This window comes from Thamnophis sirtalis, unplaced genomic scaffold (assembly GCF_051295495.1).
Source record: "Thamnophis sirtalis isolate CommonGarterSnake01/CBP01778 unplaced genomic scaffold, rThaSir2_p1.2 scaffold_1, whole genome shotgun sequence".
In the NCBI taxonomy this organism is placed as follows: Eukaryota; Metazoa; Chordata; class Lepidosauria; order Squamata; family Natricidae; genus Thamnophis; species Thamnophis sirtalis.
The window spans coordinates 6,215,841-6,229,947 of NW_028261381.1; the positions used below are offsets into that span (position 1 = coordinate 6,215,841).

The following is a 14,107-nucleotide window of genomic DNA, read 5'->3' on the forward strand; positions in this document are numbered from 1 at the left end:
GTTCCGGCAGGCCTGGGGCTGTTGATTAGCATCCAGCCCCACTCAAGTTGTATGCATGTTGTGTAATTTTAAATAATTGTATTTTTATTTTTATATATTCCCTTGTTTGTCTGTAAGCCGCCCTGAGTCCCTAGGGAGTGGGCGGCATACAAATGTCAATAAACTTCCAAACTTAAAAGCTTTGATTGTAGTTACAAATAATCAAAATAATACAGCTGTATAATTTTTCGCTTTTTATTCAGCTTTTGACTTTAATCCAGTATTTATTTTTGTTTTTAAATAATATCCAAGGAAACTCACTCATAGTGTTTTGTGGTCACATGTTAACATATCACTGTCTGACGTGCATGCAATATTGGGAAACTGAAGAAAAATGCTAGGGGAATATTTTTTTAATACACCGACATACTATTTTCCATTAAGTCATAAATTTTGAGTCACAGCATTTCTTAGCAAAGCATGTTCTGCAGAAAACAAGTCAGCAGTTTCCCAATCTTTCTAGCAATCTCAGTATAACTGATTCAGCCCTTGTTTTAAAATATGTGTCATCACTATTACAGGGTACATTTATTAAAGTGATAACTCAGAAGAGGGCAAGTCGTACTTCCTTTCCCAGAACTCTTTTTGAAGTAATGAAATAAACAGTAAACGTATCAAAGCAATGAGTTAAAAAGTTAATAGAAACAAAAACCCAAATCCATTGTCAGCAGTGGGCACTATAATTAAATTAGAAAAGTTGCTAACATGTAAACCAGAAAATTGATTTAAAAGACCAGTTTGGATACAGTATTTATTTTTTCCTGGTGTTTTATCGATAAGATAGATAGATAGATAGATAGATAGATAGATAGATAGATAGATAGATAGATAGATAGATAGATAGATAGATAGATAGATAGATAGATGATAGATAGATAGATAGATAGATAGATAGATAGATAGATAGATAGATAGATAGATAGATAGATGATAGATGGATGGATGGATGGATGGATGGATGGATGATAGGTAGGTAGGTAGGTAGGTAGGTAGGTAGGTAGGTAGGTAGGTAGGTAGATAGATAGATAGATAGATAGATAGATAGATAGATAGATAGATAGATAGATAGATAGATAGATAGATGTTTTTGAGATTTTCACGGGTGCAGGTATGCAGATTTTGGTGTATTCGGATCTTTTCCTGTGTAAGATTGAGAGTATCTTGGCAACGTTTCGACAAGATCCCACTCGTCATCTTCAGGCTGGTGTCTTCGGCCTCGTGCCTGCGCGAGCAAAGCGTAATCGGAGCTGCTGTCCCTCTATAAATACTGGTGGGGGTGTGTGGAGTGCTGGCTCTGTTGCTGCAAGCAGATTGGTTGGCTATGTTGTAACATCTTGATCAACTCCATCAACTAATCAGCCTGAAGATGGCGAGTGGGACCTCGTCGAAACATCACCAAGATACTCTCAACCTTACACGGGAAAAGATCCTAAAGCAGGTTGAGCAATTCCTTGGTGGCTGGGCTTGCCTGTTGAGGGACAGAAGGATGGAATAATAATTCAGGGTAGTTGGACAGCACATGATACAAGGATTTTCTGGTTACCCGACATGCGCCTGGTTTGATAGATAATACAATGTTGTTTTCTTCCTTTTTTTTAAAGTAATGTTATTTATTTCAGTTAGGCTTCATACAGGTTTTGCCTATTTCCCAACCAGTAGTTTATTCTTGTATTTTGTTGTCAATTGTGGTCAGATGTATGTAGGAGTATGTGGCTCCGTGCTGACCACTTCTGCTATAAACTCTTAATTGGTTTAGCAGTAAAATTGAAATTGAAATTTAATAAATTTGTATGCCGCCCAATCCCGTAGGACTCTGGGCGGCTTACAGAGACAAGATAAAAAAAAGTTAAAAATTAGGAATAAAAAGATACATTTTTTAAAAATAACACACCATCCATTCTGTCTAGATGGGGCTGCACATTGTTCAACAGCTCCAGGCCTGCCGGAACAGCCAGGTTTCAGTGGCTTTTCGAAAGGCCGAGAGAGTGGAAAGGGTCCAGATCTCTATGGGTAGATCGTTCCACAAGGCCGGAGCAGCTACAGAGAAGGCCCTCCCCTGAGGGGCCACCAGCCGGCATTGTCCGGCCGATGGCACCCGGAAGAGGCCCAACCTGTGAGATCTTATTGGTCGTGGGGAGGTATGTGGCAGGAGGCGGTTTCTCAGATAGCCAGCTCCTAAGCCAAGTACAGAATTCTCATCCTTTTGAATCACCTTAAACTGCTATGTTGAATAAAATTACGGTAACCGAATTAAAATCCATAACCTGCATAAATGAAGGTTCAAGTCTCTTCAGTACAGCTCATCTCAAAAGAATTAAATAATGAAATACGGAAATCTTGCTTGGCAAGTTCCGTGGGTGATAAATAAAATGGTAAAATCTGGCAGTCTTTTAAGACATGTGTTGAATTGTAATTTAGCAGCATTGCCATTTTCAGCCCAAGCAGCATTTCTGGCCAATAGCATGTGGCCACGCGTTGCTTGGCTTGTAAAAATCAACCAGGGAATCAAAAACGCATCCCGAAAGAAACCCGTAGCAAAAGAATTCTGTAGTGCGGCCAAGAAAATTAGCAATAGCAATAGCAGTTAGACTTATATACCGCTTCATAGGGCTTTCAGCCCTCTCTAAGCGGTTTACAGAGTCAGCATATTGCCCCCAACAACAATCCGGGTCCTCATTTTACCCACCTCGGAAGGATGGAAGGCTGAGTCAACCCTGAGCCGCTGAGATTTGAACAGCCGAACTGCAGAACTGCAGTCAGCTGAAGTAGCCTGCAGTGCTGCATTTAACCACTGCGCCACCTCGGCTTAGTATTCCCTCCTTATCGATCTCTCAAAATAAAACAGCACCTACTTTCCAGTGCCAATCCCAAAATTAAATGTGCTCAGACCTGCCTTATTTTTGCATGGGGAATACCTGCGAAGTTTGGGGGTTTTTTTTAGCTGCAGAAGGTAATTTTGTAATGCCATTAAGAATGTAGCTTAGGCCCAATTCCTAAGAGTTGAGGTTGATTTTAGCGCCCCTTTTAACTTTACATGCTTCAAAGAGTAGTTTTGACAGGGAGGTCTTTTCAGTTTCAGTGAAAATAAGATCAAGTTCAGAAATAAGCACTTTATTCAGATCTTGAAAAGTTGCAGCTGACTTTGTCACAATATGAAACAAGTATAGATTGTTCATTCTGAGACTTGTGAATGTTTTGCAGTGTAGGATTAGATTAAGCAATTGTGTCGGGCTTATTAATTAACCAAGGCGCATTACTGCCACCTCCTGACTAGAAAATTATCTGACTTTTTTTGTTGTTGTTACCTAAAATTGGCTAGTTTAATGTTTTAAAATAATATTTATGTAGTAGTGATGGTGTTAGTGTTGGTAGCAATTGTCCACTTATTTATTGTGTATTTATAACTAAGCATATTACAGATGTAGCTAGCTGCATATTAAAGTGCTTAATAGTTTTTCACTTTTAAAATTTTATTTTCAGTTATTAAAGTGACCTTTAGCACATATCAGCTGTGTTTCATTGCTATATACAGGGCAATGTATTTATTTATTCATACATACAAGAGCCGAGGTGGCGCAGTGGTTAGGGTGCAGTACTGCAGGCCACTTCGGCTGACTGTGATCTGCAGTTCAGCGGTTCAAATCTTACCGGCTCAAGGTCGACTCAGCCTTCCATCCTTCCGAGGTGGGTGAAATGAGGACCCGGACTGTGGGGGCAAGTTGCTGACTCAATTTGCTAAAAAATTTGTAAACCACTTAGAGAGGTCTGAAAGCCCTATGAAGTGGTATATAAGTCTAATTAATAAAATAAATAAATAAAATAAATACATACCAGTGGTGGGTTTCAAAAATTGTTCGAACCTACTCTGTGGGTGTGGCCTCCTTTGTGGGAGTGGCTTGCTGCCCATGTGACCGGATGGGAGTGGCTTGCTGCCCACGTGACCGGATATGAAGATGCCGACGACACTTGTCAGAACCACCTTAAATTACCTCACACACAGCACCGGCATGCATAAGAATAGGATGTCAACTTGTTTTTTAAAAGGCATCTTTGGTTTGCGTTAAAACAACTTCAACACACACAATGTTCTGATTGCACCACAAACGCAGTAGTCATCCTTACCTTTCACAGAGGCACTGAGTTTTATAAATAGGAGCATGATAGTGTAGAATAATCATATCCAAGAACCAGTGGTGGGTTTCAAAAAATTTTGGAGCCTCTTCTGTAGGTGTGGCCTGCTTTCCGGGTCCACTGGTGGAACCTCTTCTAACTGGTTCGGTAGATTTGACAAACCGGTTCTACCGAATAGGTGCGAACTGGTAGGAACCCACCTCTGATACATACATACATACATACATACACACACACACACACACACACACACACACACACACTTAGCCTGTTGTCTTAACCACTAAATATCATCCAAAACATTAAAAGATGAAGGATATTTTTTTACAAAATTAAAATCTTAAGGTGATCCCAGGCAAAAGTAATAAATTACCTAAGTATGCTTTTAAACTACATTTCCAGAAGAACATGATAATGGTTATAGAACCTCTTTACTTTGCTTTTTATTTTTATCACTTCCTCTTAAAATATTTGCTTGCCCTCACTTGTTTTGATTTGCCTAATTTTGCAACTAAGTCTGGTTATTTAACACAGTGTTTTTCGTTAGTTCATTGCCTAAGAAGAAAGCAAAATGTAGGTTTAAAATGGTAGTAACAAGAATAATGAAAGCAAATATTTTAAAGAGTAAGTAACATAAAATACAGTAATATGCAATAATGCAAAAGGAAGATCACTTTTTTCTGTTTTTCTGCACTTTCTGCTCCTCCTTTCAATGTTGCTCTGCTCACTATACTGCCAAACAGAACTATGAGGCTGACCATGTTATTTTGGAATGTTTGAAAATTTATCTAAAAGTCAACAAGAACATCTGGAAATTTTTGTGTTAAAAATGCTATAGTGATGACAGAATTATCCCTATAGAAGAGGTATTAGATAATTATTCACAAGGTGTTTTTTTTGCAGTTTTTTTTCCTCTGAACAGAGTGTTTATCTTCCCTTAAGAATTGCTGAAGAATTGCTGCTTTGTTAAAAAAAATCCAAGGGCGCAGTGACATGGAAGAATAAACTCCTTAAGATAATGGTGCTACCTGGAGATTAGTCAACCAGATTCTTAACTACCATGCTTTCAAAAATCCTACCTCAGTCTTCGTTTATGACCATATCTCTCAAGTCTCTCCTTTGGCCATTGCCCATTTCCATCAACATCTAAGAAAAAGGCGATTTTATAGCAGTTAGACATATATACCGCTTAAAAGGGCTTTCAGCCCTCTCTAAGCGGTTTACAGAGTCAGCATATCGCCCCCACAGTCTGGGTCGTTATTTCACCCACCTCGGAAGGATGGAAGGCTGAGTCAACCTTGAGCCGGTGAGATTAGAACTGCCGAACTGCAGATAGCAGTCAGCTGAAGTGGCCTGCAGTACTGCACTCTACCCACTGCACCACCTCGGCTCTTTTAGTTTCTGGGATACATAGAAACAGTCAGCTAAGCTAGCTGAAGAAAAAAATCAGTTTTAACCAAAAGTTAAATATCCTCGTTTCAGCCTTTCTTAGACCTACCTCCAGTGCTGCATTGAGAAAGCAAAACACCACTAGAAGCCTTTGTTTAGCGCAAGGATGTCCAAAGTCTGGCCCGGGGGCCAATTGCAGCCCCTTTTCAAATTCCAGGTGGCCCGCAGCCTCTTCTCCCCGCCAGAGTTATTTATTTAGTCTCATAAAATAGTTCATTTGCATTTAATGTTAATGGTTCAAAGAATATCAGGCTGAATGGTCATCCCCCACACATTTTCACCTCACCAAATCTGGCCCTCCTTGCAAAAAGTTTGGTCACCCCTGGTTTAGAGGGTTTGTCTGAATAGTTGCTAAGCATGACCCGACAAAAGCGTGCTGACAAAACCTCAGCGAGAAAACTGTGACGTCATAAACGCGCCGACAAAACCGCGCCCACAAAAGCGTGATTTAAGTTAAGGTAAGGGTTAGGTTCAGGGTTAGGGTTAGGGATATTAGGTTGTTATTACTTGTTTGTTGAAGGCGCGCTGTTGTCGGCGCGCTTCTGCACTAATTTTCGGCGCGCTTTAGACCTCGCGGTTTTCTCGCCGTGGTTTCATCGGCGCGCTTTTGTCGAGCACACTTTTGTCAGTGAACCGTTGCTAATAGAAGACTTTACATTCCATCCTGTAAGAAGAGGTTTATCCACAAAAATGATAACAGGGCTATAGTTATTAGATTATATATTGTTTTTCAATGGTTGAAATACCATTTTTTCATTATATTATGTGGGTGAAATTCTGGCTAAAATTGTATGTTGGCATGGTCATAGGTTCTAGAATATTTCTATAAAATTGTAGTTTTTAAAACTACGGCACCATTCTGTCGGCTTGCTTAATACTTCGCTTGAAATATACCTATTTGTGCTTCAGATGAAGAAGAGAAGTTAACTCTTATCTATTGCTGATCATACACTATAAAATGATTGCACTGGCTTTCTTGTGACTTAATTTCTTCTCTTTTCTTCTCTTTTCTGCACAAGCACTCCTATTTGGACAGGGAAACCTCCCTCCTTCTGAGAAACATTGCAGGAAAGCCTTCTCATTTGCTGACCAAGGTGATATGCTACTTACTTCCCACGTGCATGTGACCATTTAACCCTAGATAGAAGTGGAATTTGTGTAGTGTGTATATATGTAAATTTGGACTTTATTTCTAGTAGCTTTTGTTTTTGAAAATGATTTTTCCTCTGGTCAAAGATGAGCAAGGTGACATGAAATATATTTGCATGGTTTATTTCCCTTGTTAAATAAAAATGTTATATTGCCTAGAATCTAAATGCATTTGTTGTTGCCAGGTTTCATAAAACAAATACAGAAATCGCATAGCTTTAATGAATGTCAAAATGGTCCTGAAATCATTTAAGAAAATGTGTTTGTAAATAAATGTTAATGTTCCAAACAATTCTCTCATTTTATATCTTTGTGAAGTTATCATTCTTTAAAATCATAATCCATAAACTGCTGTCAGTTAACAAAGAAATAGATTGCGACCGCAAATAATAAAGTCATTGATTTCCAGTAGATAAATGAAGCCAACCATAGATCAGATCAAATCAAAACATTATTATGGCTAAAGGCCAGCAAGAAGAACAAGCAGACAAGTAATTTATATGGAAGGAACTTACCGTATTTTTCGGAGTATAAGACGCACCGGAGTATAAGACGCACCAAGGTTTTGAAGAGGCATTTTTTTAAAAAAAAGTAGGTAGATAGATAGAGGGATAGAGAGGGAGAGAAAGAGAGAGAAATACAGTAGGTAGGTAGGGGGAGAGAGAGAGTAGGTAGATAGGTAGATAAAGGGATAGAGAAAGAGAAATACAGTAGGTAGGTAGGGGGAGAGAGAGTAGGTAGATAGGTAGATAAAGGGATAGAGAAAGAGAAATACAGTAGGTAGGTAGGGGGAGAGAGAGAGTAGGTAGATAGGTAGATAAAGGGAGAGAGAGAGAGAAATACAGTAGGTAGGTAGGGAGAGAGAGAGAGTAGGTTGGTAGGTAGAGGGATAGAGAGAGAGAGAAATAGAGAGAAAGAGGGAGAAATACAGTAGATAGGGGGAGAGAGAGAGAGATGAGCGTCTGTGCTGAGATCCCAAGGAAAGAACAGTTGCCAGGAAAAGGGGGGGGGAACTGTGCTTCTTATCCTGTTCTGAGTCTGTGCTGAGGTTCAGAATAGGGTAAGATGAAGGAAAATCCCCCCCCCCTTTTCAAGCCATTTGCAAAAATGCCCCATTTCTGAGCCTTCAATGCTGCAATCCTGGAATGGGGCATTTTTGCAAACGGCTTGAAAATGAGGAGGGGGATATTCCTGCCTCTCACCCTGCTCTGAAGGTCAGCACAGACTGAGAACAGGATAAGAGACAACCCCCCCCTCCCCATTTTCAAGCCGTTTGCAAAAATGCCCCATTCCGAGCCTCCAATGCTACAATCCTGGAATATGCTGAAGAGGCGGCTGAAAGCGGCATTTGTGTCTCCTTCATCCTGGTGAAACTCCTCTTTGAAAGGACGATCTGCAGGAGGGGGAGATTTCCTGCACTTTGGCAGCGGCATCTCCTCGCAGGGCTTCTTCCGATGTCCCAAGGGTATGGATTTCCATGCCTACAGGAAGTTGCTTCTCACCTGTATATTCACATTAAAGGCTCGAAATGGGGCGTTTTTGCAAACGGCTTGAAAATGTGGAGGGGGATATTCCTGCCTTTCACCCTGTTCTGAAGGTCAGCACAGACTGAGAACAGGATAAGAGACAAAATCCCCCCCCCCTCCCCATTTTCTATGCCTTCTTTTCCTGTTCCGTGGAGGGAATCGCCTGCTGTGACTGTCACCGTTAGGTAAGGCAGGCATGAGGCATGTGGGTTGTGTTGCTTGGCTTCCGGCTTCTTTTGCAGCCGCAATTGGCTGCAAAATCAACCAGTGTTTGCTGGAGGCAGAGGCCTGAGTGGCACCCGCGAATCAGCTGTTTTGTGAATGGAGCGGCTCAGCTGATCCGATTAAGGGGCAGAGAAGCGTGACCCGTCAAAAGCGCGGACAACAAAAGCGCGATCGACAAAATCGCGCCTTTGACGTCATCACAGCGCGACGAAAAAGATCGAAAAATTCAAATAAAAATTAATAAAAATTCAATTAAAGCAAGCCGATTCACATAAAGGTTAGGGTTAGGGTTAGGGTTAGGTTAAGGGTTAGGGTTAGCTTTAGAGCGTTAGCGTTAGGGTTAGGTTAAGGGTTAGCGTTACGTTTTTCGTTACTTTAACGGTTAGGTTTAGGGTTAGGTTAAGGGTTAGGGTTAGGTTTAGGGTTAGGTTTGGGGGGCTTAGGGTAAGGTTTTCGTTTTATTTTTACATTTTTTCGAACTTTTCCGTCGCGCTGTGATGACGTCACAGCGCGCTTTTGTCGAGCGCGATTTTGTCCTACGCGCTTTTGTGGTGGAAGCCCTGAGGTGACCGGGGAAGGGAAGGGCTGCCCCCCCTGTTCTGGCTAAACTCAACCCTTCGCTGGGGCTTATTTTTGGGGGGAAGGGCTTATATTTTTGCCCACCCAGAAAATCTGGCATGGCCTTATTTTCAGGACATGTCTTGTTTTGGGGGAAAACGGTATTAATGGTACATTGAAATAGATAATGATCAGATTTGTGAATTCTTGCCATAATAACATTAAGTCTTCAGTTGTCAGAGTTGATACCGGAACAAAATGAGCTTCTCAGTCTATGACAAGGTTTACCTCACGGCTGTATCATAGTATCTATTGTCATAAACAGGTGTTCCCCGTGATCGTGAAAGGGAGTATCATAGCTTTAACTTACCTTCAACTTAAGGAATATTTACATATTCCTGTAAATATGAATTTATAATCCGCAAAAGCTTATGCTGCAATGAATGTTACTGTTGAAACAAGTTTCTGCGTGGCATTTGTCACAACAGATTAAGTTAATTGCTCCCTCCCTCAGAAAATTAAAATATTCGTTTAACTTGTAAAAATAGCTTTCTATTCTAAAGAGAAGCTGGCATTTGTTTGAAAATTGCTGATTGGCAAGAATTCGTTAAAAATAAATTGAAATAATGAAGCCAATAAATAAGGTAGGTGTGTGTGTGTGTTGTGTCTACCATAAAAAGCCCCGTAGGCATTTGCATTAGGTGGGAAGAGAGTGTGGCGCATAGATGTCCCACCCCTGCTTCTTTTTCCCTTTTGAATATTCAAGAATCTTAAGAGGAATCTCTTTGGGTGTGCATGAATATGCATGACCCGTCAAATGCGCGCTCGACAAAAGCGTGCCGACAAAACCGTGGCGGGAAAACCGCGACATCGAAAGCGCTCCCACAAAAGAGTGCCGACAAAACCGCGATTAGGGTTAAGGTAAGGGTTAGGGTTATTACGTTGTTTTCGCATTGTTTGTTGACGGTGTGCTTTTGTCGGCGCGCTTCTGTGGGCACGATTTCGACCTCGCGGTTTTGTTGGCGCGGTTTTGTCGAGCATGCATTTGTCGGTGAACCGTGAATATGAAGACAAATGTCAGAGCCATCTGTAGCATTCCCAAATTGCCAGTTATGTTCCCAAATTGAACAAACATGAGTAAAAGTACTGTATATGCCCTTTGCACTATTCTCTCCACACATGGCAAATACTTCACTGAAACTGCCCAAAAGCCTCCTTCAAACATAAGGGGGAAGCTATGCTTTCCAGTCATATGAAAAGTTCCAGATTCCTTATAGACGGAGTCATCATTATAAAGTGAGTGACAGCATTTTTAAGGGCGTAATTGATCAGATTTGCACTTCAGAAAGAAAGTATTAAGGCAGTTTTAAGACTTATGTAGTCACAATTTTAATAGGCTAATATAGGCTAACATAGTATGTTTAAAAATGAATTGGATTTTCAACAAGTTCATCAAATTGTGTTGCCGTTTAATAGGTAACCTTGAAATTCACAATAAATTCTTTTTATTTGGATGATTCTGTGATGTTTTACCATATAATATAACACTTACTAAAATATTATTTATCTCATCATTGATGATTTGTAGCAAGTAAAGCTAATATTCCAGAACAAAAGTCAATTTCTGCTATTTCACAATCTCTGGTTTAAATATAATTCATCATTTGTGCAATTTAAATAGCATCTTCAGTGTGCTGAGCAGAGAATAAAGCATAAAGTTGAGTCATTTTAAACTTCATAACCACGCCTCTCTTGGCTGTATTAGTTGCATGCCATAGAAATAAAAATTATGGTTTTAATTTTGTTTTCAGTAATTGTTAGATAATTTGTTAAAACTTGCTGTGTTTTTTAAAATTTTGCTTATAAATTCTTGCACATTTAATTAATACTAAAAATCAAATGGGAAAAACAACAAAATCTAAAGAATGGTATATAATACCCAACAGCTAGTGTTTGAAAAATAACTGAAATATCAACCCACTGTTGTTGATATTTTTGAAATTTAGTAATTCTCAAAAAATCTTGTGAAAGTAATTGCTAGGATTCAAAAAAGTTCATTAGCCCTATGCCACAGCACATGATAAATATGAAACTTCCAATTTTGAAATAAGCTTGAATTTGAAATGAGAAGATTGTGAAAGTGAACTATAAAACCAATTAATATAATTGCATCATTTAATACTGTCCAGTGTTTATAATAAAGATATTGGTAATGAAAAATGCATACAGAAGAACAAACTAGTATGCTAATAACCGGCATTGTTTTTAATTATTTAGTTTTCAATATATACCAAATATTTATATGCACTTTTTAATACATTTTTAAAAACAACTTTTAAAATTCAAAATAGTTTTCATTCCAGTATTCTTGCAAACCTGTTTCCAAAGGAATGAATTTCATAATTAATAACCATAACTCTTTACGAAATATAAAGCTTTTTAACTTTATAATATTTTTACTGAAGTTTGAAATGCATTTAGTTGGTTAAATAATAAATAAGAGAACTGCTATTTAAATAACGCTTTCAAAGAATCAAAAGAATAAGGATCATTGTTTAGAATGAAGAATTATTTTGAGTTTCTGAATTATTCTCAAAGATATATTTTTATTACTGAAAAGTATGCATTTTTCATACCCCTTTAAGTGCTATAAAGACTATACATAAGAAAAAGCCATATATCATACCAAATTATTAAAGAACTGGGACCAGTTTATTCAGAATGACTTATTTGAACAAGTAGCATCATTTTTGAAGATGATCTCATTTTTATCTGCTAAATTGCTGATAATCTAACCGCCACCGCTTTCTTTCTTATAGGGTGGAATAGGAAAAAAGTTTTTAGAGATGCTTTACTCACTCCTACCTTCCATTTTAATTTTCTCTGAACAAAGTGCTAGTCGTAACTTATAAAGCCCTTCATGGTATTGGACCTGGGTACTTGAGAGACCGCCTGCTGCCAATTACCTCCCACAGACCCGTTAGATCACAGAGGGTCGGCCTCCTCCGGGTTCCGTCCACCAGCCAATGCCACCTGGCTACCACCCAGGGGAGGGCCTTCTCTGTAGCAGCTCCGGCCCTTTGGAATGAACTCCCCGCGTAGATCCGGACCCTCACCTCTCTCCAGGCCTTCCGGAAAGCCGTCAAAACCTGGCTGTGCAGGCAGGCCTGCGGTTGATGAGTTCCCCTCCCCTCTCGACTTGTATGGCTGTGTGATTCTCGTGTATTTTAATTACGTGTATTGTGTTTTATGTCCCCTTTCCCCCCCTGAGTTGTTCGCCGCCCTGAGTCCCTCCCGGAGAAGGGCGGCATACAAATAAACTAAATCAATCAATCAATCAATCCAGTAAAAGATCCAGAACAATAAAAAAATGTGCTTATATTGCTTACCATTATGGTGCTCAGATTTAAGCAGAGCTTGAATAGGAAGAGCAATATTTCATTTACATTTTTTATTTTCATTTCTTGCAACTATGTTGGTCCTACTTTATCAAATTATGTTGGGGTGGGGAATAAGTGTGTGCACATGTGATTTTATTGTGCAAATAACCTTGTCTCATTCTGAAGGACAAATTCAGTTCATTCAGAAAACAGACTGCCTGTGGTTTTTTTTCCCCTTCTCATGCTTTATAGCTTGTAAAATGTGTATATGTGTTAAAAGGTGGCTTATGGGGCTATTGTCAATTAAAAAGGGGAAATGTAAAAAGCTTGTTTTATTGACAGAGGGGTTTTTTTATATTCTTTTTTGTATGTTGCCTTGAGTTGCTTTGGATTATAGAGCATTTAATTATAGAATAAAGACAGTCTGAAAAATAAATTCTTTTAATGGCGAGAAGAGATTATTGCCTTTTTTAGAAGTACATAGAATTTAAAGGAATTATGTAGCCAGGTTTTTTTAGACTAATTCCCATCAAAAATATAGTAATGATTGTAGTATCAAGCAAAGGCATGGACTTATTACGTCATTATGAACTGATTGACCTCAAATTAAATTATTATGAATGTTTGAAGAATAACTTTTAAATTGGGCTAATAGTCTCGTGCTGGCTAGCTAGTTTTATTAATCAATATTATTTTAAGATAAAATAGAACAGGTTTTTTCAGTTGAATGTTTGGTTCTTTAATGTGTAAAAAATAAAAAATGGTCTAAAATCAGCAGAAGAAACTTAAAATATTGGGAAGGTGGTAAATTCACTTTGCAAACATGGCTTCTCTTTTATTTGCAATTCAATCGCCAGAAAAACACCACAATTGTTCCTCATTTTTCATTCTAAATTATTTTTACATTTTGAAGAAATCATTGCAAAGTGAAAGGAGGAGTGGAGAGTGTTCACCAGAAGAGGCTATTCTTATCAAAATATTGTTACTTCACTAAAGTCTGAATGTAAATATTTAAATGGATTCCAATGATTCATTGCTAGGACTTTGAAATGTCATCAGTGAACGTGTATTACTTGAATGGTGTTAAAATGAATTATAGTAGATACTGATGAAGAAATGATGGCTAGTATTATTTCACATCCAATTTATTTTTATTTTACTTATTTATTTGCATCCTACCTTTATTTTTATTACAAATAACTCAAGGTAGCAAACATATCCAAGATACTTTCCTCTTCCTAGTTTCCCCACAACAACTACCTAGCAATAGCAATAGCAGTTCGACTTATATACCGCTTCATAGGGCTTTCAGCCCTCTCTAAGCGGTTTCAGAGTCAGCATATTGTCCCCAACAACAATCCGGGTCCTCATTTTACCCACCTCGGAAGGATGGAAGGCTGAGTCAACCTTGAGCCGGTGAGATTTGAACAGCCGAACTACAGAACTGCAGTCAGCTGAAGTAGCCTGCAGTGCTGCACTCTAACCACTGCGCCACCTTGGCTCTCTCAATCAACCTTGTGAGGTTGATTGAGTTGAGAGAAAGAGACTGACCCAAAGTTCCCAGCTGGCTTTCAAGGCTAAAGTGGGACTTGAATTCACACTCTCCCACTTTATAGCCTTGTGCCTTAACCACTAAATCAAACTATGCAA

The 14,107-nt window shown here is 39.0% G+C and overlaps 1 protein-coding gene across 2 annotated transcripts in view; it reads left to right on the forward strand.

Moving 5' to 3' along the window:
- Nucleotides 1-14,107, forward strand: part of RAPH1 (Ras association (RalGDS/AF-6) and pleckstrin homology domains 1) — a 42,903-nt gene that overhangs the window by 9,268 nt on the left and 19,528 nt on the right. The window contains exon 4 of one of the 2 annotated variants that reach the window (XM_087706911.1): nucleotides 6,639-6,713. The exons of the other annotated variant lie outside the window; for it this stretch is intronic. Coding sequence (XP_087563037.1) covers nucleotides 6,639-6,713 — 75 coding nt within the window. The remainder of the gene's footprint in view (nucleotides 1-6,638; nucleotides 6,714-14,107) is intronic. 2 annotated transcript variants of the gene reach the window in all.